This window comes from Ursus americanus, chromosome 17, assembly GCF_024610735.1.
Source record: "Ursus americanus isolate L20-20 chromosome 17, mUrsAme1.1.p, whole genome shotgun sequence".
Lineage (NCBI taxonomy): Eukaryota > Metazoa > Chordata > Mammalia > Carnivora > Ursidae > Ursus > Ursus americanus.
Window position 1 is genome coordinate 9,514,589 of NC_142143.1, and position 22,208 is coordinate 9,536,796.

The 22,208-nt window shown below is 57.2% G+C and overlaps 2 protein-coding genes across 3 annotated transcripts in view; one reads left to right on the top strand and one right to left on the bottom strand.

The window, feature by feature from the left end:
* On the top strand, positions 1 to 17,848 carry SUN2 (Sad1 and UNC84 domain containing 2). Of its 2 annotated transcripts, none has more exons than XM_045779443.2 (18): positions 1 to 234; positions 3,131 to 3,289; positions 4,123 to 4,313; positions 4,652 to 4,789; positions 5,376 to 5,471; positions 5,857 to 5,950; positions 6,918 to 6,988; positions 8,592 to 8,716; positions 10,615 to 10,869; positions 11,253 to 11,330; positions 11,749 to 11,792; positions 12,343 to 12,508; positions 12,883 to 13,104; positions 13,424 to 13,508; positions 13,910 to 14,025; positions 14,174 to 14,341; positions 14,681 to 14,773; positions 16,151 to 17,848. In XM_045779443.2, the coding sequence occupies exons 2-18, from the start codon at positions 3,168 to 3,170 to the stop codon at positions 16,262 to 16,264; spliced, it is 2,178 nt and encodes a 725-aa protein (XP_045635399.1). In that variant the 5' UTR covers positions 1 to 234; positions 3,131 to 3,167; the 3' UTR covers positions 16,265 to 17,848. The 2 variants fall into 2 exon arrangements, with proteins under 2 accessions (XP_045635399.1, XP_045635400.1); XM_045779444.2 differs by having other exon boundaries at positions 13,427 to 13,508.
* GTPBP1 (GTP binding protein 1) overlaps positions 16,148 to 22,208 on the bottom strand; it is a 26,545-nt gene continuing 20,484 nt past the window's right edge. The window contains exon 12 of the mRNA XM_045779445.2: positions 16,148 to 21,690. Coding sequence (XP_045635401.1) covers positions 21,598 to 21,690 — 93 coding nt within the window. The 3' untranslated portion in view covers positions 16,148 to 21,597. The remainder of the gene's footprint in view (positions 21,691 to 22,208) is intronic.

The following is a 22,208-nucleotide window of genomic DNA, read 5'->3' on the forward strand; positions in this document are numbered from 1 at the left end:
ACTCGGCCACGCGCGCGCCGGCCGGCCCAACTCGCGCGGAGCGGTTCTGCGCGGGTCGCATTGTCTGCCGCGGCGTCCCGCCCGCTGGCCTCGTCCCGCGGCGCCGCTGCCCGCGCGCCCCGGGCCCCTCACCGAGCGCAGCTCACGGGATTCAGACGCGGGAAGGGGGCGCGCCCGGGAGGCGTAGAGGGCCTCGGACGCCCCCGGCCCCGCACGGAGCAGCCGCGGCAGCAGGTAACCGCCGGCCGTGGGCCTCTGGCGGGTGGACGTGCGGGGCAAGGGCGGAGGGGCGGCCTCGCCCGCCTCCCCGCGGGCCCCGGGCCCGCCGACTCTGGGGTCATCGTCAGGCCGCTCCGGCCAGGGCCGAGCTGCCCAGGCCTGGCTCTTCCTCCCCGGGCCAAGCTGGGCCGGGCTCCAGCCCCGCCCGGCGCACGCCCCTGGGCCGGTCGGGAAGGACCAGCGCGGTGCCGGGGCCAGCCGCCCTGACTCATCTCCGCAGCCCGCCCACTGGCCAGCCCGGAGGGCGGATGTCTCCAGGCGGGACTTCCCTGGGCAGGACCTCCCCGAGAGGAGGGGAGCGAGAGCCGGGCCACCTCAGACCGGCCCAGGGCAGTGCCTGTGTTTTCGTGCCAATCAGGCAGTTTCCAGGGACAGGCAGTTCCCTGCCTCTGCCTGTCAGACTCTGGGAATAGGAGGAAGGCCCATTTTGTTCCGTTCTTAAAAAAAGACACCAAACAAATAGGAGGCGGGAGTGTGACTTAGAGCGGCAGGGAAGGAGCGTGGTTGGTTAAAGAAAAGAAAAGAAAGAAAATCAAATGTCTGCAGGTTCAGCCCGTAGAGAAAATGAAGGGAGAAGGGAGTTAGCACCTGGAGCGTTTTACAGGTCCCACGAGGGAAAGTAGTGTGAAAACGCCCCGTGGAAGACGCCCGAGATCTAGGTTAAGTCTGAAGACCGGCCGGATACTGCCATATAAGTTTGTGGAGGGGGGTGTGGGGAAAGGTGGAGTTGAGAAAAGGATGTGGTTCAGCCCAGAAGTGGGGAGGGATGTTGTGTTTGAGGGTTTCTTAACTGATGTGTGTGTGTGCGTGTGTGTGTGTGTGTGTGTGTGTGTGTGGGTGGGTGAGGGTGGGGTCTATTCTGATACGCAAAAGATTTGAGCTCCTAGAGGCTCTTGTTTTGTTTTGGAGGATTCAGGCCTGACCTTTCTCATCTTCTGAAATCCAGACTCCGTTGCAAACTGTTTCATGGTACTGGGACTACAGGAAAGACGGGAAGGGTGGAGGAGGGTGCTGGCTGCTGACAGTTTTCACCACCCCCTTCCACCCCGCCCCCACCCCACACACTCCCTCTGAATATTTATATTCTTGCCAACTGCTGCTTGAGTTGGCAGAGACATTGTTTTGTTTCTGCCCCGGGGTGAAGGCTTCATTCCCTACAGCAGGCAGGGGTTAAGAGGAGGAGCCTATATGGGCATCTGGAGCTTTCAGGTGGGGAGGGCAGTCGTGGGGGTGGAATTACCTTATAAGGAGTGGAATATAGAAAGGGACCCAGGCCAACTTCCTGCTTTGCTACTACCAATTGGTCCCTTTACCAACACCGGCTAAAAACCACGGAAGAATGCCAGGTGGGCATCCTACCTGGGAAGACGCCAATAAGACCAAGACATGAGGCTGCTTGTTTTTCAGAAGAGGACTTTCTAGAATTCTCCAGCTAGACTAACCAGACCTTCTGGTTTGCACAGTCTTGAGTTGGGAAATAGCAAATATGCCCTCTGTACAACCTAGGGAGCTAACAGTTTAAGTATCACCCAGGAATATTAGAAGCGATAATAAGTCACAAGTACTGGGGACTATCGAGTGAGCCGAAGTATAAAAAGACTTCGTACACAGGCAGCCAAAAGCACCACGTTGCCTCACGTTGGTCATCTGAGATTATGAATTTGAGTTTTTATATCTGGAAGGTTTATTAATCCTCCTCTGGTTGTCGAGCGCTGCCTTTTGCCTGGTCTCACCTTGGCCTCCTTTGAGTGCTCGCTATCAAGTCCAAAGCCTTGATTTCTCACCCCACGTGCTGACTTGTTCCCTCGCGCAGAGATTGACCGTAACCCCACCCGCTGCTCCACCTCCCAGTTTTGTTAGTTTGTTAACAAATACTTGTTGTGTGACAACCCTGTCGACAGCCTGTTCTGAGCATATTTGAGGCTATTAAAGACTCTAGTTGGGGACACACAACACAACTAAAAAAAAAAAAAAAAAAAAAAAAAAAGGCAGCTTGAAAGCTTTATGGTAGAGGGGAGAGACCCAGGCTGTGCCACCTGTCAGATCTAAGCTCAGACCCTGCGTCTGTCATTCACAGGCTAGGTTGTGGGCAGGATCACCGATCACCTCGGTGTCCCGGGTTCCTCCCTTGTCCAGTGGCAGTAACGGTACGTCCCATGTTCACAAGGGTCAGGGATGGCTGTGTAAGGAGCCAGGTACCTAACCTAGGAGGCATTTAGCAAAGTATTTTGTCATCACCATCACCATCCTACCAGGATGTCCTGCTGTTGCTGTATTAACCGCGGAAGGGAAACCGCACACAGACCCCTTCAGGGTGGAGGTGGGGCTTACGAGGAAAAGGTTTTCTCCGGTCCAGGTTGGATTGGCGCCCTGAGTCAATGAGTATAGCCACAAGGAAAAGACAGCGTGTCCCCTCGAAGAGCAACAGCTGGGATGAGCGTGCACACGGCTCTAGGGGGAGGGCAGCATGGTGCGGGTTGGCTGGACTGGGGCGTCTGGGCGAGGCAGCAACGATCAGAGGCGTTCAGTTAGCATCTATCGGGGGCCTGTTGTGTTCTCCGCGCTCTGCTATGTGCCAAAGGTTGCGGAAGGTCTGGTTCTGCCTCTCGTGCGGCTCAGCGGTAGGTAAACTGAAAACTAGAAAAGCTTGTGGAAAGCACCAGGAGAGGCCACCCGGGTACTAAGTGAGCTCGAGGCCGGGCGGGTGCCAGAGGGTGCTTAATGCCCCCACGTTCCCACCTCTCAGGCTGGGTTGAATGCACACGGGGGTGGACTGTTCCCTGGGAGCCAGGTCCCCAGGGAGGAGCTGAGACCCACCCCAGGCCTCCCAGGTCCTCCTTTCTCTCCCAAGATTCTCTTCACGGGAAGGGTCCCCATCCTACGTCGTCATGTCCCGCCGAAGCCAGCGGCTCACGCGCTACTCCCAGGGTGACGATGACGGCAGCAGCAGCAGTGGAGGGAGTTCAGTGATGGGCAGCCAGAGCACCCTGTTTAAAGACAGCCCTCTCAGGTAGGGATTGCCACCCCCCCCCACCATGGATCGCACTGACCTGCAGAGCAGAGGGCCGGGTGGGTCGCCGCATGGTGTCTTTCCGTTGCCACCTCAGCGGGCAGAGATCAGATGCCCTTGTCTGGTTGAGGGGAGCCTTCCCACCGGTGAGGATGCCAGGACCCCGCAGTGGCATTCCTCCTCCCCCTGTTGTAAGCCGGGCTGTTGCTCCCATGTTCAGAGGACAGGACGTGGGGAGAGGCAGCTTCAAGAATAACCCAGGCCAGATGCCCCCAAAGTGCAAGTGAGGTTCACGGGAGCCCCCTCTGCTATGGATGGGCGGGCCCTTCTGGCCATCCCCCCAGACCCACGTGTCCTGTCTGTGGGGCTGCAGCAGGGCCCTCAGCACGGCCAGCGAAGCAGCCGAGGGGCACAGCAAATGAGCTGAAGCAGGCGCCCGCCTCATCCTGCCCCGCTTGCGGATGGGAGGTCCCCATAACAGCTCCCGACGGGGCTTTGGCTAGTCCCAGGCGGCCAAGTCAGCTTGGTCTGGGTTTTCAGTGGGTGGTAGAAATTGCCACTGCATTAAGAAGCACGAGAAGAAACTTGGGCTTTGAAGTTAGGGACCTGGATTTGAATCCTGACTCCATCACTTAACTGCTGGTGGGATTTAGAGATAATGGGAGCCGAGAAAGCGCCTGTGGTTAGCACCGTCAGTAGCCGGGAAGCTGTCCGTTGCCTAGCAACACGGCTGACCCGCTCACTAGAGGCCGGCAGAGCGGCCTGCTTTCCTGTTCCTGGCCTGGCTCACCTGCCTGTTCCTGGCCTCTCCCCTCCTGGCTGACCTCCCGCAGGACCTTGAAGAGGAAATCCAGCAACATGAAGCGCCTCTCCCCAGCGCCCCAGCTGGGCCCCTCCTCCGACGCACACACTTCCTACTACAGCGAGTCGGTGGTCAGGGAGTCCTACTTCGGCAGCCCCCGGGCCTCCTCCCTGGCCAGGAGCTCCATCCTCGACGACCACCTGCATAGTGACCCCTACTGGAGTGAGTACCCGAGACCTTTCTCCTGGGGCCTTGCTTCCTTTGCTTCCAGTGGAAACTTAAGGCCCAAAGTCTCCCCATGAGTGGTTTCAGAGGAGGGGCTAGAGGGGCCGAGTGTCTGAACTCGCAGGCCGCTTTGGACAAAGAAATGGTCATGGAGCCGCTCCAGGCCCAGAGCCCCCCCCCCGCCCCCCGCGGACCCGGGGAGCTCGGGAGAAGCGAAGGGCAGTTCCATCTGTCCATCAGAGATGCTTCTCAAGGTGTCCCCGTGAGGCCCTCTGAACTAGGCTCCTGGGAGCAGCTCTCGGCCCCCAGAGAACCCCGCGCTCTTCCCTCCACAGGTGAGGACTTGCGGGGGAGGAGGAGGAGGGGCACGGGCGGCACGGAGAGCAGCAAACTCAACGGGCTTGCTGAAAACAAGAGCGCCGAGGACTTCCTGGGGTCTTCCTCGGGCTACTCTTCTGAAGATGACTTTGCAGGTGGGTGACACCTCGGCGATATGCTCCAGCAGGTCCTGGGACTGCTGGGGAGGTGATGGGGGAGGCCTGGGGAAGGCGCCCCCTGACAGCCCGAGAGCGCGCAGTATCTGGCAGGCCTCTCCACAGACCAGCCGGGCATCCCCCCGTGCCCCCACGGCACCTTGAACCCAGGCCCAGGGGGGCCCTTAACACACAGTGACGGCCCTGCCCCATCAGTCTGAGCAGCCTGCGGTCACCTCCATCGTGTTTGACTTGTTTCCAGCAAATACTTAACGTGGGGCTTCATGTAGAGGAGGGGCTTGACCCCTTTAGTTCTGAACGATGGTTTGAAGGACCTGCTGGCAGGGAGAGGGATGCAGACGAGAAGCTCAAGAGAAATAAAAGTCAGAATCCTACCACTTCATTCCTTTGACAGACATTTACTGACCTGCTGGGGGCCAGGCCTGCGTGGCGCTGTGGGGGCACAAAGGCGTGTGGTGCGTGGTCTCAGCTCACAGTCTGAAGGAGACAACTAGTAGGCAGTCTCTGTATCCCCGGGCTCTTAGAAGTGAGGACGGACCGAGCTGTGGCCTCTCTGTCCCTGCAGGGTACTTGGAGACTGACCACCGTAGTTCGGGTTCACGGTTAAGGAACGCCGTCTCCTGGGCAGCCTCTTGTTTCTGGACGCTTGTCACTTCTCCAGGTGGGTGCTGGCTCTTCTGCATACGATTATTGCCAGTCCCTTCTCCCCGCTTCTCCCTGTGGTTGGGCAGCCCACGGAGAGACCACAGGACCGTCAGGGAAAGCTCATTTCAGGATAATCATCGGAAACCGGGAGCCATAGTAACACTCTAGCACCCTTGGGTGGGGGGGCAGGAGCGGCGGTGGGGCACGATGGAGGGGATTGGCAGACTGGGCAGGGGCTCCGAGGAACGGGGTAGCCTCGGACAGGACCAAGGTGCTCTGGCAGCTCAGTGCTGCGGGTAGGGGCGGAGAGGGCCGCAGGTGGACAGAGTGGCCCCGTGAAACCATGACCTGCAGGCCACCGGCTCAGGGTGATGCTTAGGCCTTGCTGGTCCCTCTTCTAGGCCGGCTCTTTGGCCTCCTCTACTGGTGGGTCGGCACCACCTGGTATCGCCTGACGACAGCTGCCTCTCTTCTCGATGTCTTCGTTTTAACCAGGTGAGCGAGACCCCCACTTTGACAATCCGAAGCTCTGGGACAGAAGGGACCAATAAAGCTGCTAAACCCATTTATGTTCTCTCTCTGAATGTGGTTGTCCCAGCTCACTCGTAGCTTCTATCAGTGAGCAGGGAGCGGACTCCCCCGAGCCCCTCTTTGCCTGACGGATGATGAGACCGAGTCAGCTGTTGTTTTCCAAACCAGTAGCTCTTCAGGGAGTATTCTGGAATTACGGATTCCTGTTTCTTGGATTCGTCCTGCTAAATGCCAGCCCCATTTGGCCACTTCTGAGCCTGACGAGCCTGGCCTTCCTCCTGCGGGTCAGGTTTTAGGCTCCGGCCAACAAGTGGTGTTGCCAAGAAAGTTCGGCTTCCCTCTTGGCCCCACAGCCGTCAAGAACCCAGTGTTCTCTGAGGCGTGTTCAGAAGCCAGGAATAGGTGCTGTGTGAGGACGCCGTGAGTTTATTTCCCACGTCCCTGACCCAGCAGAGCCAGGAAAGAAGCCTGAGCCAGGAAGTCAGGTCCTCTGGCATAACCCTAGCCGAATGGTTGGCCAGCTGTGCTGAGAAGAGGGGCAAGGATGGGTCTGTGTCACCAGAAGGTTCCTCATTTTTCTAAAATAAAATATTGTTTAAGGAGTTCCGTATTTTTTTTTCTATTGGCTTGCTTAGAGGACCTCTATATATGAAAATTTCAGATTTTTCCAAAAGACCCCACTTTTTTTAAAATTTTTAATAACATCAATAAAATTCAGAGAGTCTGAATTCTCCCCATTATTCTAAGACCTGCAGGAACTAAAGGATCCAATCAGGCCCTGGGAAGATGAAAGCCTTCAGGGCATCCCCCTCTAACTCTAGTTCAGCACTCAGGAAAAGCCTCTGCAGATGCCCCGTGGGGATGAAGAGGCCCAAATGCCCTCCTGACACCTCTGCCCCCCCGCCCCCCACTGTCCCCTCCTGTGGTCCAGGCGCTTCTCCTCTGTGAAGACATTCCTGTGGTTCCTCTTGCTGCTGCTGCTCATGACCGGCCTGACCTACGGTGAGCTTGCCCGGTATTGCAGGGGAGGGGTAGGATGAGCGGGCCAGGCGGTAATGGAGCTGGTGAGCCAGAGGGGCAGGGCAGGGTGTGGGTGGGGGCTGGGCCAAGCAGAGATGTGAAAACCAGACGGTGATGACCTGCAGGAAAGGGAAGGAGGCAGGACGAGTGGGATCACACTGCATCTGGGCAGCTCCCAGGCCTTGGGCCAGTCCTGTCTGGCTCTCCTGGGTCCTCAGGGACCCATGTGGCATTCTCAGGGAGTCCGGCCCCAGTCCACCGATCTTGGTTTGGGTGGCTGCTCCGGACTGCCGGGCACGTCTAGAGCAACCCCCCCGGCTCAGGACATGGTCCTGGTACAGGAGCATTGGGGTAAAAAGCAGGGATCTTGACACTGTTACTAGTCGTCAGTTTCCCTCCATTCGAAATCAGGATGTCGTCCGGGTGAGTGAATTCTTCTTACGACGTCAAGTTTAATCTTTAGCTCTCTTTGAAATCAAAACAATAAAGTAGTAAAGAGAAACATGCCCTTTTATATGAATAGAGCTCATTTACAAGATGCTTGACATTGTTCCAATGCCTGTCCTAGGAGACCCATACAGCTTTTCAGGTGCCCTCATCCCTATACCCACTGCACGTGCACAGCTCAGGAGTAAACGCATCACAAGCAGATGACCCCTAAAGCAAGATGCACGTGTCGCTGTCGCCTTGTGTTCTGTCTTGGGTCGAAAGCACCCTCTCTTGCCATCTGAAACTCAGAAAACCAAAGGTGTCTTGTTCTAGGATTCTCAGCCATAGTGGTCCATGAGAGTTACCCGGGGAGCTTGTTTTGTTTTGTTTTTCCTTTTTTATAAGGAGGCTCCATGCCCAGCATGGAGCCCAATGCTGGGCTTGAACTCATGACCCTGAGATTAAGAGTCAGACACTTAACTGACTGAGCCACCCAGGTGCCTGTCCTGGGGAGCTTTTAAGACTCACCTACAGGGGCGCCGCGGTGGCTTGGTTGGTTGGGCATCCAGCTCTTGGTTTCGGCTTAGGTCATGATCTTGGGCTCATGGGATCCAGCCCCGCATCAGGCTCCACACCCCCACACACAGTCTGCTTCTCCCTCTCCCTCTGCTCCTCCCCCGACTCACTTGCTCTCTTTCTTTCTAAAGTAAATAAGTAAAATCCTTAAAACAAAAACACCTGCCCTACAGAGGGCTCCCCCGGACCAGTGATATCACGCTCTAGAGAGAGCGGCCAGATGTTGGGTATTTGCAAAGCTTCCTGGGTGATTCTGATGGACACCCTGTGGTGGCCTCTGGTTCTACCCCTGGATCGTCCCTAGCTTATTAGAGCCACATTCTCCGAGTTCTGCAACCCCCAGAAAGGTGAGGGTTCCCGAGGGGTGTGGGAACGCGTACACCCCGGGCTGTCGGGTGGACGTTGCTGCCCAGAGGAGGACGGGAACCTCCCTCCCTCGTACTACCTCCTAGCAGAAGCGCAGCTCACCGGAATGAGACGGGCTGCTGATGACCCGTGTCGATCAGGCCGCCGTCTTCAGCGGCTTGTGCCTTCTCGCTCGTGACCGTGGGCCTGGGTCACCCCTCTCCTCTGCGCACAGGTGCTTGGTACTTCTACCCGTACGGGCTGCAGACACTCCAGCCTGCTGTGGTTTCCTGGTGGGCCGCGAAGAGCAGCAGCGGGCGGCAGGACGTGTGGGAGTCCAGAGACTCCTCCCCCTTCCAGGTGAGCATCTGGGGGTCACGGGTCCTCGCTCTGCCTGTGTTTGCAGTTGATTTCCGGGCCCTTACGCCTTACACGCAGGGCTGAGAAGAGGTGCAGTCCTCGCTGCTAAGTTGCCTTGTCTCCCAGGACACCCCTTTCACTAGTGTTTGGGGCACAGGTACTGGGGAAGCAGTTTGCTTGTGCTCAAATAGGACTTGAAACGGTCCCAAAGTTAGTTGCCATCTGAAACTCAGAAAACCAAAGGAAAAAGAATGAGACAAATCATTTTGTCAGCTTTTGTTCCTTTGCAATATAATTTCGTAAGTATTTACGAAGCATCTTCTACGAATAAGGTGATATGTTGGTCAGTTACCAGTTACCACAAGTAAATCACCCCTAAAATCAGGGCCTTAAAACCACAAGCGTTTGATTAGCTCACAAGTCTGTGGCTCCTCCGGCTGGTCTAGGCTGGGCTCCCTCGGGTGTCTGCAGCTGGCCGATGGGTCACTGGGGCGAGCTGTGTGCCACACATGCTTTTCTCGCACAGCAGGCTAACCGAGGCTTGTTCACGTAGCCACTGACCACGGTTCCATGGGAGCAAAATCAGGCCTAGATTCAGAACTGTTCCTTCCACCACGTTCTAGGCCGAAGGCAATCCCGAAGCCATTCTAGATTCCAAGAGGGGGACACAGACCCCTCCTCTTGATGGGAGCCCCTGCAAGGCCACACTGCGGAAGTTGCAGGTACAGGGAGGAGGGTAGAACAGGGGCCATTTCTGCAGCCCAGGCTGTGTCAAGGAGCCTGCAGTCCAGTGGCGGGTGACAAGTGCCCAGATAACCACACTGTGTGTGTGACAATGAAAATGTAAAATTCTTTATTCCCTAAATACATTGGAATTTTGCTTGTATTTTGCTCAATCTAATTGAGCATTTTTAACTATTTATTTTGGTGGATATTACTTTCCTGGCCATCATGTTATCGTTTCATAAAATCATGCCCTATTTTGGCATAACTTTCTCTTTTGTAATCGTTAGTTAAGATGTTAAATACAATTCCAGGACCACCTTTCCTGGGAAAGGGGGGAGTATGTCATTGTACTTGTTACGTTTGCATAGACACTAATGACAATCGTTGCTTGGTTTGGGAGTGGGTGGTGGTTGAGGGCACCAGGTGGATAGGGACACAGGTTAGGAGAATGACTTCTGTTTGCTTTTTGAGTCCTGCAAATGTACAGCCTATTTAAAAATTTTTAAAAATCAGAAGCAACTTCTGCACTCAGGAGGCTCCTGTCTTTAACTGACAGTTGACAGATTATATCTTCCCTTGGCAAAGATTTTTGTTTTTAAGCCAGCAAGTGTCTCAGAATTCATAGCGTGCTGTCGGGTACAACCCCCAAGTCCAAATGACTTCTATTCTATTTACTCTGTGGGCCCTCCAATTAAAGAGAAGAAAGCAAGCCTTTTCAAATTATTTTGTCTTTTAGCCCTAGCTCTCTTGGACAGACTTAGTGGGAGCTGCTGAAGTCAGCAGCTGAACCCCTCGGCCCCTCGCTTTCCGGCATGCACACCCAGGTAGCGGAGGGAGGGGGCTGGGGTCAGCCCGGCAGGCACCCAGCCCCCTGCGGCTCCCTCCTCGCTCTGTCCCTGCTCACCTGGCTCGCACCCACTCCTCCTTGGGGATCAGACCCTTCCGGGCCGCGTGCGTCCAGCGTCCTGTGCCGCAGGGTCACCACATGTCAGCAGGCTTCTGGCACGGCGTCTCGCTGCTGGCGTACTCCCCTACCTGCCGGCCACAGAGCGGGCACAGAGCCAGCGTGTGTCCACATTTGCACGTTGCTGGGATTCTCTTCCCTTTCTGTTCGGGAAGCACTGTCGTCCTAGGTCACTCACCTCCGTGGCCTTTCTCTCCCCACCCCCCAGGCTGAGCAGCGCATCATGTCCCGGGTCCACTCTCTGGAGCGGCGCCTGGAAGCTCTCGCTGCTGAATTTTCCTCCAACTGGCAGAAGGAGGCTGTGCGGCTGGAACGCCTAGAGCTGCGGCAGGGGGCCGCTGGTGGGGGAGGCCACGTGGGCCTGAGCCAGGAGGACACCCTGGCGCTTCTGGAGGGGCTGGTGAGCCGCCGTGAGGCTGCCCTGAAGGAGGACTTCCGCAGGGACACCGCCGCTCGGATCCAGGTCTCTGAGCGTGAGCGGAGCGGTGTGGGGGTGGCACCGCGGGTGAATGGGGTGGAGGGGCGAGGTGCTGCGCACCCTGGGATGACAGAGACAGCAGTGTTTCTAAGCCTTAGTTCCCTCCTGTAAAATGGAGGTGTCATGTCTACCCTTGCACCCCCACCCAGTCGTGCGAGTATGAGACTGGCGTGCCTGGCACAAGCGGTGTGCAGCGGAGATCAAGGGGGTCTTGCATGTTTCCAAGAAGCACTGGAGCATAAAGGCCAGGAGCTGAAGTTTACAGTCAGACAGGCCTGGTTCAAGGTCCAATCCCACCACTACTGGTTGGGAAGTTCCCTCTGCCTGTAACTCCAGAAAGTCCTCAGCCGCTCTCCTCTGTCTGACAGGAGGAACTGGTCAGCCTGAGAGCAGAGCATCAGCAGGACTCTGAAGACCTCTTTAAGAAAATTGTCCAGGCCTCCCAGGTCGGTGGGACCCTTATCCAGTTCAGCATCTGCTCTTGGGCTGAGACAGCGGGGCTCTCCCGACGGGCTGCTTAGACACCAGACGGGGTGGGGGTATAGTCCCCTGACTTCTGCGGGAGCCGAACCCACGGGCTCCGGAATGCTCTGCAGGGACACGCTGGAGCGTGCTTGAGGAACGGGGGCTTTCAGGAGGCCTGTTGTGCTGGGTATAACATGCCGAGTGAATGAGTGAGTGAATGAATGAATGCCAAAGTGTGCCAGCAGGGGGACTCTCCTAAAGACCTTGACCAGGAGGTGTTTCGGTTTGCCGGGGTGGAGCCGTGGTGAGACAGACTCCAAAGGGAACAGATTCTGCTCTGGGAGACCGGCTGCTGTGAGCGTGGCATTTGTTTTATCTGTGCCTTCTTCCTGCTTCCAGGAGTCTGAGGCTCGACTCCAGCAGCTGAAGTCTGAGTGGCAAAGGTAATGGGTACTGCCATCTGCCCTAGGCCTGCTCCTCCCCCCACCACTCCCCCCCACACCTGGGCAGGCCTGGGGAGCAGAGTCCCAGAGCGGAGAGGGGATGGCTGAAACCTAGCTCAGGAACACCTGCTTAGAACCTGTCCTTGAGGTGCAAGAGAGGTTGGGTATGGGGGGCACTGCGAGAGAATTGGGATTTGTGGGTTCACGTGTAGACCCACCCTTTTTTCTGTACACGCTCACGCAGGCTGCCTTGCCATGCCCCAGACATCCGTAGGTGTGGAGGGTGGGAGAGGCCGAGGCAGAGTGAATTATGGACCTGGGCTTAGAAAGGGAACAGGGTAAGAATGCATTCCTTGGGCTCAGCAAACCAACTCATAGGCGCTGTGTTCTACAGCCAGGGTCCCCAGGTGTAGGCCTTGAATGCACCTGCGGGTGATGGGCACACACTTCTATCGGGAGCCAACGTGGGGATCCTCTTGTGTTCTTCAGCACGGCCTCACCCGTCATCAGAGATCCAAGGCTTACTCTTTTCTCCTCTCTTTGGGAGCAGGATGGCCCAAGAGTCCTTCCGAGAGAACTCCATGAAGGAGCTGGCGCGGCTGGAGGGCCAGCTGGCAGGCCTGCGGCAGGAGCTGGCAGCCCTGAGCCTGAAGCAGAGCTCGGTGGCAGACCAAGTGGGCCTCCTGCCCCAGCAGCTGCAGGCCGTGAGGGATGATGTAAGTTGGAACCCCCAAGTCCCCTGCTGAACACCCTGTCCTCTGAAGGCGTCTGTCCTAGGAGCCTATATGGCAAAGAGCCTCGTGCCCCGGTGGCCTGTTAGTCCCACCGGCCCCTGCTTGGGACTTGGCACGGACGTTGGCTTTCTTTCACAGGAGTTGTTCCTGTTTTGTTTTCAGTAACATGGAGGGTTGTTCGTAACTCTTTCCTCCGTGTGGGCTAGCAGGATTTGCTGCTAGCAGGCCCTCCCTTCCCAGGCTTGTGCTCCTTCCCTAACCCTCCACTCAAGCCGGGCACCACCCTGCCCTGGCCTAGGCCACCAGAGCAACCCTGTCCCTGTGAGCCTCTCAGAGACCCTTTTTTCGGTCCCTAGGTGGAGTCTCAGTTCCCCGCCTGGGTCGGTCAGTTCCTTCTCCGAGGCGGGGGAACCCGCACGGGGCTCGTTCAGCGCGAGGAGCTGCAAGCTCAGCTGCAGGAGCTGGAGAGCAAGATCCTCGCCCACGTGGCCGAGATGCAGGGCAAGTCGGCAAGCGAGGCTGCGGCCAGCCTGGGGCTGACGCTGCAGAAGGAAGGCGTGATCGGGGTGACAGAGGAGGTGAGGACTGTGTGGTCCCTGGAACACCCCCACCCCCTGACACAGTGTTCTCTTCCCTGGGAGCCGTAGACCTGCACAGTCCTACAGTACCGGCTTCTGGTATGTTCCAAGGCCTAAGGGACATGCGAGAGGCTCTGATGTTGGCTTGGGGCTGGTGGGGGTGGAGGGGGCCACCTAGGGAAGTGGCATGCGTGGCTGGACCCCAGTGTGTGGTGCAGGATAGAAGGGGCCCATTCAGGGGTCCCTGGCCCCCAGTAGTAGGGGCTCAGGGGTGGACCAGTCTGCTTCACCTGGCAGCCGCCCTGGGTGTGTCTTTTAGCAGGTGCAGCGCATTGTAAACCAGGCCCTGAAGCGCTACAGTGAGGACCGCATCGCGATGGTGGACTACGCTCTGGAATCAGGAGGTGTGTGTGCGCTCTCTGCCCTTTGCAGAGCCGGTCCTCATGCGGGCAGGCCCTCTGGCTCAGCTGGGGCAGCCAAGGTGCTAGGCGAGTGGGGCTTGAGATCAGCACAGATCACTCACAACAAAGGCAAGGGAAGAAGCTTGGAGAAGTCTGGATGAACTGAACACCACTGTTGGCCAGGGAGAGGCTGACATTTACAGTTACTCTGTAGTTGGATATAGTTGAGGGACAAGACTAGGCCTGGGGCATCTCCCCTCCAACCTCAGAGAGGACATGGCAATAGCCGTCCCTGCCTGGGTTCCCTGGGCTGGTGAGATGCACTGGTGTCTGGGTCTCCCACCCTCCGTCCCCTGCTGGGGTCCAGCTCCAGGTGCCCACACTGCCTTGCTTTCCTGTCTTAGGGGCTAGCGTTATCAGCACCCGCTGTTCCGAGACCTATGAGACCAAGACGGCCCTCCTCAGCCTCTTCGGCATCCCCCTGTGGTACCACTCCCAGTCGCCCCGAGTCATCCTCCAGGTACGCACCCAAAGAGGGCAGCAGCAGGGGCCCAGAGCAGAGTGACCGTGTAGCTGGGGGACTCCCATCCTGGGTCAGCAAAAGCTGTGCTCAGGGTGGGCTGTCTTTGTCGCCAGCCCTATGCTGACCCAGCTTCCTTCCCCTCCAGCCAGACGTGCACCCAGGCAACTGCTGGGCCTTCCAGGGGCCCCAGGGCTTTGCCGTGGTTCGCCTCTCTGCCCGCATCCGCCCCACGGCTGTCACCTTAGAGCATGTCCCCAAGTCCTTGTCGCCCAACAGCACCATCTCCAGTGCCCCCAAGGACTTCTCCATCTTCGTGAGTACCTGTTGGGGGGGGAGGTCAGAGGGGCTACGGGGCCTGGTGAGGCTCTACCGAGGATAAAGCTGTGATCTGTTCTTTGGCTGGGAGGAAGGGAACAGATTTGGAAGAGAGAGCAGCGGGGTGGGAAATGGTACCTCAGTCCCAGTTATCTTAGGCTGCACTGGAAAAAACTGGGTCCAGGGCTCAGGGCTCCTACAGTCCTGCCAAGGCTGCTGCCGATCTGCTAGTGTGGGAAGGGACCAGTACGGGAACAGGAAGGGAGAGCATTCCTCCCTGGGGGGCCGGGGCACTTACTAAGTGCAAGATCTTCCCTCCATCTTGTTCTCTTTTCAGGGGTTTGATGAAGACCTGCAGCAAGAGGGGACACTTCTTGGCCAGTTCACCTACGACCAGGATGGGGAGCCCATTCAGACCTTCTATTTTCAGGTACAGGACTCTGCTGTGCTCGCAGAGGTGGCATAGTCCCTTTCCCATCCACTCAGCAGAGTTTCTGAGCACTTACCCTGGGCCGGGCACCGGGGACTCAGGGCAAGAAAAAGTACAGCCCCTGCCTTCCAAGAGCTCAAGGTAGGGAACAGGGACAGCTGTGCAAGGGGCATGGGGGAGGCACCACCTAGATGTCAGCACAGGGGAGGGGCCCATCCCAGCCAGGGAGCATGGAGAAGGCTGCCTGGAAAGGGCAGTTGTCCGAGGGTGGCCCAGCTGGGCCTCAGGCGGTGCAGCATGGCTAGGGCACAGAGGGAGGGAGCTCGCCTCAACTTGAGTGGGCATCAGTTTCCTAGGCCCTTATTAGAAATGCAGATTCCCAGTCTCTACCCCAGGAGATAGGCTCCCAGGTTCCAACTGCCCTAAGGAATCAATGTTCTTTTTTTTTCTTTTTTTTAAAGATTTTATTTATTTGAGAGAGAGCGTGCATGAGTGGGGGGAAGGGCAGAGAGAGAGAACAGACTCCGGGCTGACCAGGGAACCCAATGCAGGGCTCGATCCTAGGAGGGAGGCCTGAGAGGCTTCCAGTTGGGAGGCCAAGGGTCAGGTTAGACAGAAGTGGGGAAGAGGGGGATGGCTCCTAGGTGCCAAGAGGCAGGCTACCGCAGGAGGGGGTTTGGCCACCAAGTCTGAGGCACCTGCGGGATGGGCCAGTGGAGCAATCAGGGGAACCAGACACAGAGATGAGCGGTCCACTCCAGGGTGGTAACTGAGCCAGGGGAGTGCTTGGGACTTCTCAGGGATGGGTGCAGACTGAGCCCTTAGGAGAAGGTAGAGGACAGAAGGCTGTGTGGAAGGCTAGAGGGAGGCAGAAGAATCGGAAAGCGCTGTGCCTGTTGGCATCAAACCAGGGGAAATTTGCTCCAAAAGCTCACTGAAAAATTGTGGCTTTTTGAGCAAAGAGGACAGAGGCCTGATGAGAACTTCAGAGAGAAAAATTCTGCCTAATTCAAAGTAAAAGGATTTTTTTCCAGCATTAACATCTATCAGACCCTCCGTGAAGATAATTCTGTCCACTGACAGCAATAGCTCTTGTGTCAGTCTGGGATGAATCTCGCTGGTCCTCGACTACAAGGCCATTTGTGTGTGGCTGAGGGTCAGTGGCCCCTGGAGGACCTCTGAAGGCCCTGGGGCTCCTGGCTTACAGGCTGGAAACTCTGCTTCATGGTCTGAAGACAGGAGCTTTGAAGCCTACTTCCCTGTACAGGCTGATGGCGGGGGGCGGGGGAGGGCGTGCATCTGGCTGTCTCCCTTCCTGCCCTCCTGTCAGTGAGGTTTGAGGACCTGGCCACTCTTAACCCTTCTCTCTGTACCCAGGACACTAAAATGGCCACATACCAGGTGGTGGAACTTCGGATCTTGACTAACTGGGGCCACCCCGAGTACACGTGCATCTACCGCTTCCGGGTGCACGGGGAACCCACCCACTAGGCCTTCTCTGTGCTGCGGCCAGCCAGCTGGGAGGCCAGCCCCTCTCGGCACATGCCCCCTTCTCCGGGAGTGGGAGAACAGCACCCCTGCCACTTCTCCACACGCTTGACCAGCGCACAGACTTCCAGGAGCAAGAACCCCTGGCCCGATGGAGCTGAGAATATGCAGGGCTTTCCTAGCAGCGGGACACCTCGAGGTGGACAGCAAGCTCCAACGTCCATTTTCTTTGTCCTCCTTGTGCCACGCACTGGGTGTCTACGTCCCCCTCTTGGGAGGGTGTATATATGTAGCATATCGTGGGGGATTGAGAAACAGAGAGGCAATGAGTGGACATGTACCAGCAAAGATGGGTGATCTGTCTGCCCCTTAACCAGGATGGGGCGCTGGCACCCAGGGAGCTGCTGTTGGTCGGCATGTGAATGAAGCAGGTGCCAAAGCCGTGGGTGGGATATAAGTGAGAGCCTGGGGCAAGTGAGCTGCCCCCATCCGCAGGCAGGGAAGTGAGGTCCTCTGGGAAGAAAGTGCTTGTGGTGCAGGTTGGGATTGAGCCCCAGGCAGAAAGCTCCTTGCACAGGGCAGCTGAGCTCTTCTAGAAGTCTAGTGCCATCAACCTAAGGGAGCCTGACTCATGAGGTCCCCCAAAGGCTTCGCTACACTGTATTTGTTCTGGGTCAAAGTGGGCCCTTGGGCTTCCCATACCCTCAACGGTCTGGCTCCTGTGAGCCTCTGAGGGGCCAGGGAGCCAGCCTGTATGATTCCCCCTCTGCTGGGGCTAGTTGCTTTCTCTCTCTCTCTCCTGATGCTGGGACCGGGGTCTACTCTGCTCCCCATTCCTGCTAGGGCCTGCCTGTGCCCCAGAGCAAGCTTGTCACATTCCCCCAGGGTGCAGGGAGCCCAGACCAGTTTATGAGGCCATAAGCAGCTGGGGTAAGCTTAAAAGGGTGAGAAGCAGGGTATCCCCCAGGCTCTCGGGGTGGTCCAATGAGTATGATAGTGACATTCAAGGTGTCATGGTGGGAAGAGGTCTGTCCACTGTGGGCCCCCATCCCAATCAGGCCCCTGATTGTAAGGGCCCTGATCCTCAGCTATCCCCTTGGGACTCTTTCAGCTCTTGCTCAAGATTGTTCCTTTCTGGCTCATTTTCTATGGGGGGGGGGCGGCATTCAAGGGTGGTGGGCTGGGGGGAGAAGAGGGCTTTTAGAGCCAAGCAGGCCCTGCTGTATTATGTATATATTTTTCAAGGTCTGATTTTTTAACTGAAAAGCTTCGGGCTTGATTCCTAGCCCCGTTCTGTGGGGCACTGGCTGACTGCAGTTCCTTGTAACCTGGCTGCCGCAAGGGGCTGCTGTGGAGGCAGGTGCCCTGGGAGCAGGGCTGAGCCTCAGATGGGCTCCTAGGGGAGGAAGCTGGAAGGAAGATGAGGCCCAAGGCCACGAGCGGTCCTCTGGCAGTGGCCCCAGCCCAGACAACCAGGTTTCGTTTTGCGCTCTCCTGTCACAAATGCTGCACTACTGGTTCTGAATTTTTTATCTCCAGATTCTAATTTATGCCTATGCAAAAAAAAAAAATTATGCCCAGGATTCATGGCGTGTATAGTTTTTATCTGGCCCTGGCACAGGGACTCTACTCTTGGGAAAACAAGAGAATGGATTCTGAACCAAAACAATGCCCCAAAGACTTACCCCCGAACTTCGGAAACCCAGGTGTCTCCACTAAAACCCAGCTGGGATGGGGGAACAGAGCTTGAGGCTGGCCCTGCTCTGGGATTCTGGGCTCAGGGGAGAGAAAGGGAGGTAGAGAAAGAAGGGAGGTGGCTTTATTAGCCCTCCTAGACATCCCAGTAGAAGGAGGCGGCTTTGCCTGAATCTCTCGGTGCCACGTGAGCAGAAGGTAGAAGAATTACCTGTTCACTACTGACCACGTCTGCCTTCAGTGTGGGACTGGACTCCACTGTGGGAACTGGACATTTGTCCCTTGTATCTGTGCTGGGATGGCACAAGGAGATGGGTCCCCTGAAGAGCCAGAACCTGCCAGCTCAGAGGAGCAGGTCTTGGCCCTTCCCTGCCAATATGTCCCCACATTCAGTGCCTCCAATGTGCTGCTTGAAGGGCCAGGGGTGGTTCCACAACCACACTTTCCAACATGCTCTGCTCCTGACCACGGCACCTGACCCAGGGCTGGTCCCCACTGCAGCTGAGAAAACAGAGGCTGGAACGTGTCAGTAGGGACGGCTTAGGGGATAAACTGCACAGGAGAGGGTACCAGGTGCACTCTAAATCCAGCCCTGAGATCTCGGGCCAGGTAACCCCTCAGCCCTATGTGCCAGGAAAGAGCTGGTGCTATGGCTCACCCCCAGTGACCACTCCATTTTCCCTACTTCACCCAACACCTGCTCTGCATCTAGAACTGTCTCAACAAAGCTGCACCACTAAATGAGTGCCTGGAACTTAGCACACACCGGGCTCAGTGCCCCTGGTTGTGCCCTCCAGACACGTACCCTCGGCCCATCTGCACATGTTCAAATCCTCTTGACCCCTCAAGACACAGCTCTCACCCCGTTTTCTCCATGTCCCATGCCCCCAAACCTGCATTTCCCCCTGCACCATGGCATATTCCTGTTCCCTTATTCCGTGCCAGGGAGGCCAATAAGCCAGAACAGAGGTCCTAACTGAACTAAAGACGCCACAAATGCAAGCTGTACATACAGAAGGGTCAGGATTGGCCATTCGAGATGATTAACAACTTTATTCTTTATCAGCTACAAAAGGGCTGGTGTTTTGTTCCAAACTGAGAGTTGGTAGGGCTGAGACCCGTAGAGGACCTGTGGAGTCCCTGGTAATGACAGTAAAACACTGTATTCAGTGAGCCCCTGCTAGCAGGTGTGGGTCTCGTGACCACAGAGATCCAGACCAACCTCCTGCACGTCTGAGGGCAGAGGCCAGGGTAGAGACCACAGCTTCCAAATGTAAAGAAAGTGGTTATGCTCTTAGGGGCAGAAGATTTCAAACCAAACAAGGTCCCACCCTGGTGAAGCCCTGTGGAAACATGGACTCCACGGCACCTGGCACGGGGACAGAAAGCAGTGGGTGCTCATGCTGGAGCCTTCCTCTTACAAAGGCACCAGTGGGCAGCAGCAGCCCCTATAAGCAGAACCAGGTCAAAAAGCACGAAGGAACTAGCACACAAAGGAACAGGCAGGGGCCCAAGGCCACGGGGCAGAGTGGCCGCCTACCAACAGCCGGGGGTGAGGGCTGGTGCCGCCGCTCCTCCAAGCTTCAGTTGCCTTAACTAGAAAAATGGACCGCCTCTCTCCCAGATGGTAGCTTCAAAATCAAAGCGCCTAAGCGAGGGAGACATCTGGCACAGCAGGGCCACCGCGCTCCCGCCGAGCCTGCCCACCGCCCCACGGACCCGGGAGCTGGCGCCGCGGGAAGCAGCACGGCGACCGTGCAGCGGCACCTCCCACGGGCTGGCACGGCACAGCCTCACCACACGCTCTCTCGCCGAATCCTCACAACACCACGACTCAGGCATTTGTCTACCTCTCACTCTAGATGAGGAAATAGGTTCAGGGAGGACTGGCAACTTGTCCTGTGCCCCATCTGCCGAGGAGCCTGCATTTAGAAGCCACACGAGCCTGAGGGACGCTGGGCTGCTCCCGCCCCTGCCCCGCAGCTGGGGGCTCTGGGCAGGCACAGCCAGCACTCCCCGTGGTGGCACCTCCCTGGGGGGCCTGGGCAGGGAACATGACACCATCAACTTAGAACAAACTTTTATTTTTTGTGCTGGTCTGGTCAGTCCATGGCCATGGGTCAGTGGTAACTGGACATAGTTGGAAAGAGGGGAGGGGAAGGGACCAGCAGTCCAGAAGCAGGAAGAATGGAGAAGGGTTGGGGACGGGAGGGAGGCAAGGCTGAGGAAGGACCCAGCCAGCTGGGTGTCTGCCCTGGCTAGAAAGAACGTATCTCCACCCACCAGTCCACCCTAAACCCAGGGCTTTTGGCCACAGTTCAGGCCAGGCTGGTCTGAGCCCCACACTGCCATCAGTGGCCTGAGTGACCCCGAACCCACCCCCACCCCAGGCAGTGAAACTTCCAGAAAGCTTAATGCTCTGCGCTGGGCCAGGAAGAAACTTTTTCACTGTACCTGCCCTCCCCCCACCCCAGTGGCGCTTCCAAAACTGGGGCTCAGGCCCTTCCCTGTTGTGCTCCTGCGCAGCCATGCTGGGGCAACATGGTGGGGCTGTAGCGGGGAAGGAGGGGTTCCAGTCTTGGCCTGGCTCAGAGGAACACCTCACACCCCCACCAATAGGAGGTGCCAGTGAGCGGGACTCAGAGCAAGCCCATCCCAGTCTAGGCCATCAGTGCCCCAAGGCCCAAGAAGATTCAGAGAAAGTTAAGGGCCAGGGCCTCCAGCTCAAAGTCAGCACAGCAGGGGTTGCCCTGGCCTGGCCAGGCAAACACAGGATTGTCTCCAAGGGGAAAGGAAGACCACCAGCTGTCTTTGGGTCAGTGGCAAGGGTCAGAGTTAGGGGCAGGGAGGGTCCTACAATCCAAGTGCCACTCCCCTCCACACATCTACTGGCTACAGCTTAAGAGCTTTTGGCATTACCTGTTTTGGGGTTTAAGGGGGGAAAAGGAGGACACCATTCTCCATTCTGTTAAAAGCCCCCCAGTCCCAGAGGGAAGGCTCCCTGCTCTGGCAGCAGCACTTAATGAAGCCCCTAAGCCCCGAGTCCGGCTCTGTGGAGGGGCTCTGGGTGCAGAGGAGCGAGCACAGGGGAGAAGGGTGAGCACAGGGAAGAAGGGTGCTCTTCGGCTCCTGAAAGGTTGTCACAGAGACACACAGACGGATGGACAGATGGGCAGGCAGCCAGCTCCTGGAGGCTGGTGGCCAGCCACAGAGGAAAAAGGAGAAAGACTGCCAGGGCCCTAACCGGCTGCACTTATGCACCACACACACACATACACACACGCACGCACGCATGCACACGCGCACACACACACACACGAGAGAGAGAGAGAGAGAGAGAGAGAGAGAGAGGAAGATAATAAAAAGAATAAAAACTAAGGGCCCAGATGTACAAAAAATGTGAGTAAGGAAGAAGGCAGGGAAGAAGGTGGATGATGGTCAGTCCTCCAGAAGTCTGGCCACCTTCCTCAGCTTATAAATTACAACCCCCCTGGAAAATGGGGGTGGGGGCGGGGAATGACGAGGCTCTAGCCGTGGCCTGGGGGAGGGCGGGTGGTGGTCAGAGCTGCTCTGGCCCATGTGGTGGAACAGTGGCCAGAGTACAAGGATCTTTCGGGTGGTGGGGGTGGGCCAGGGGAGATTCAGCAGCCGCTGGCAGGAGTCACGCAGGCCCCCTGGGACTTCACTTTGTGACGCTGGCCCCCCCGTCGCCGGCCCCCGCTGCTGGGCTTGGGCTGAAAGGGAGAAAGAAGGAGCTTGAGAAGTAGTGGCCCACTGGGAGCAGGGTAGGACAGCAGAGGGGCAGGGTGGCGGGAAAAGGGGTAAGAGAAAAGCGAGCAGGCAGGATGGTCCCGGCCTAGCCTGAGCAGTCATCTACTACACGGCCTGGAGCTGGGCACACCCCCCCGTTAGATGGAGCCAGCACCCAGCCTGCCCTCCTAGCAAGCGGGGCACCTGTGATGATGGTGTGAGACGGAGCTGTTCTGAGAAGCACAAGGAGAGCAGGAACCAACACCTGCCCCCATGGATAGATGGAAAGAGAAAGGCTCATCGTGGGGGAGAGAACAGAAAGGATAGTCCAGACAGAAGTTTCCTTCTCCAAAGAGGGGTGAGATGGAGAAGACCCTGGAAGGAGCAATATGAGGGGGCACCTGGAGAGAACCAGGGGACTGAGCTAACAGGAGATGCTGAGTGAGAACCACACTGATACGGGGCCCAAGGCCACCTACGCCCACCCAGGAGGACCCTCTAA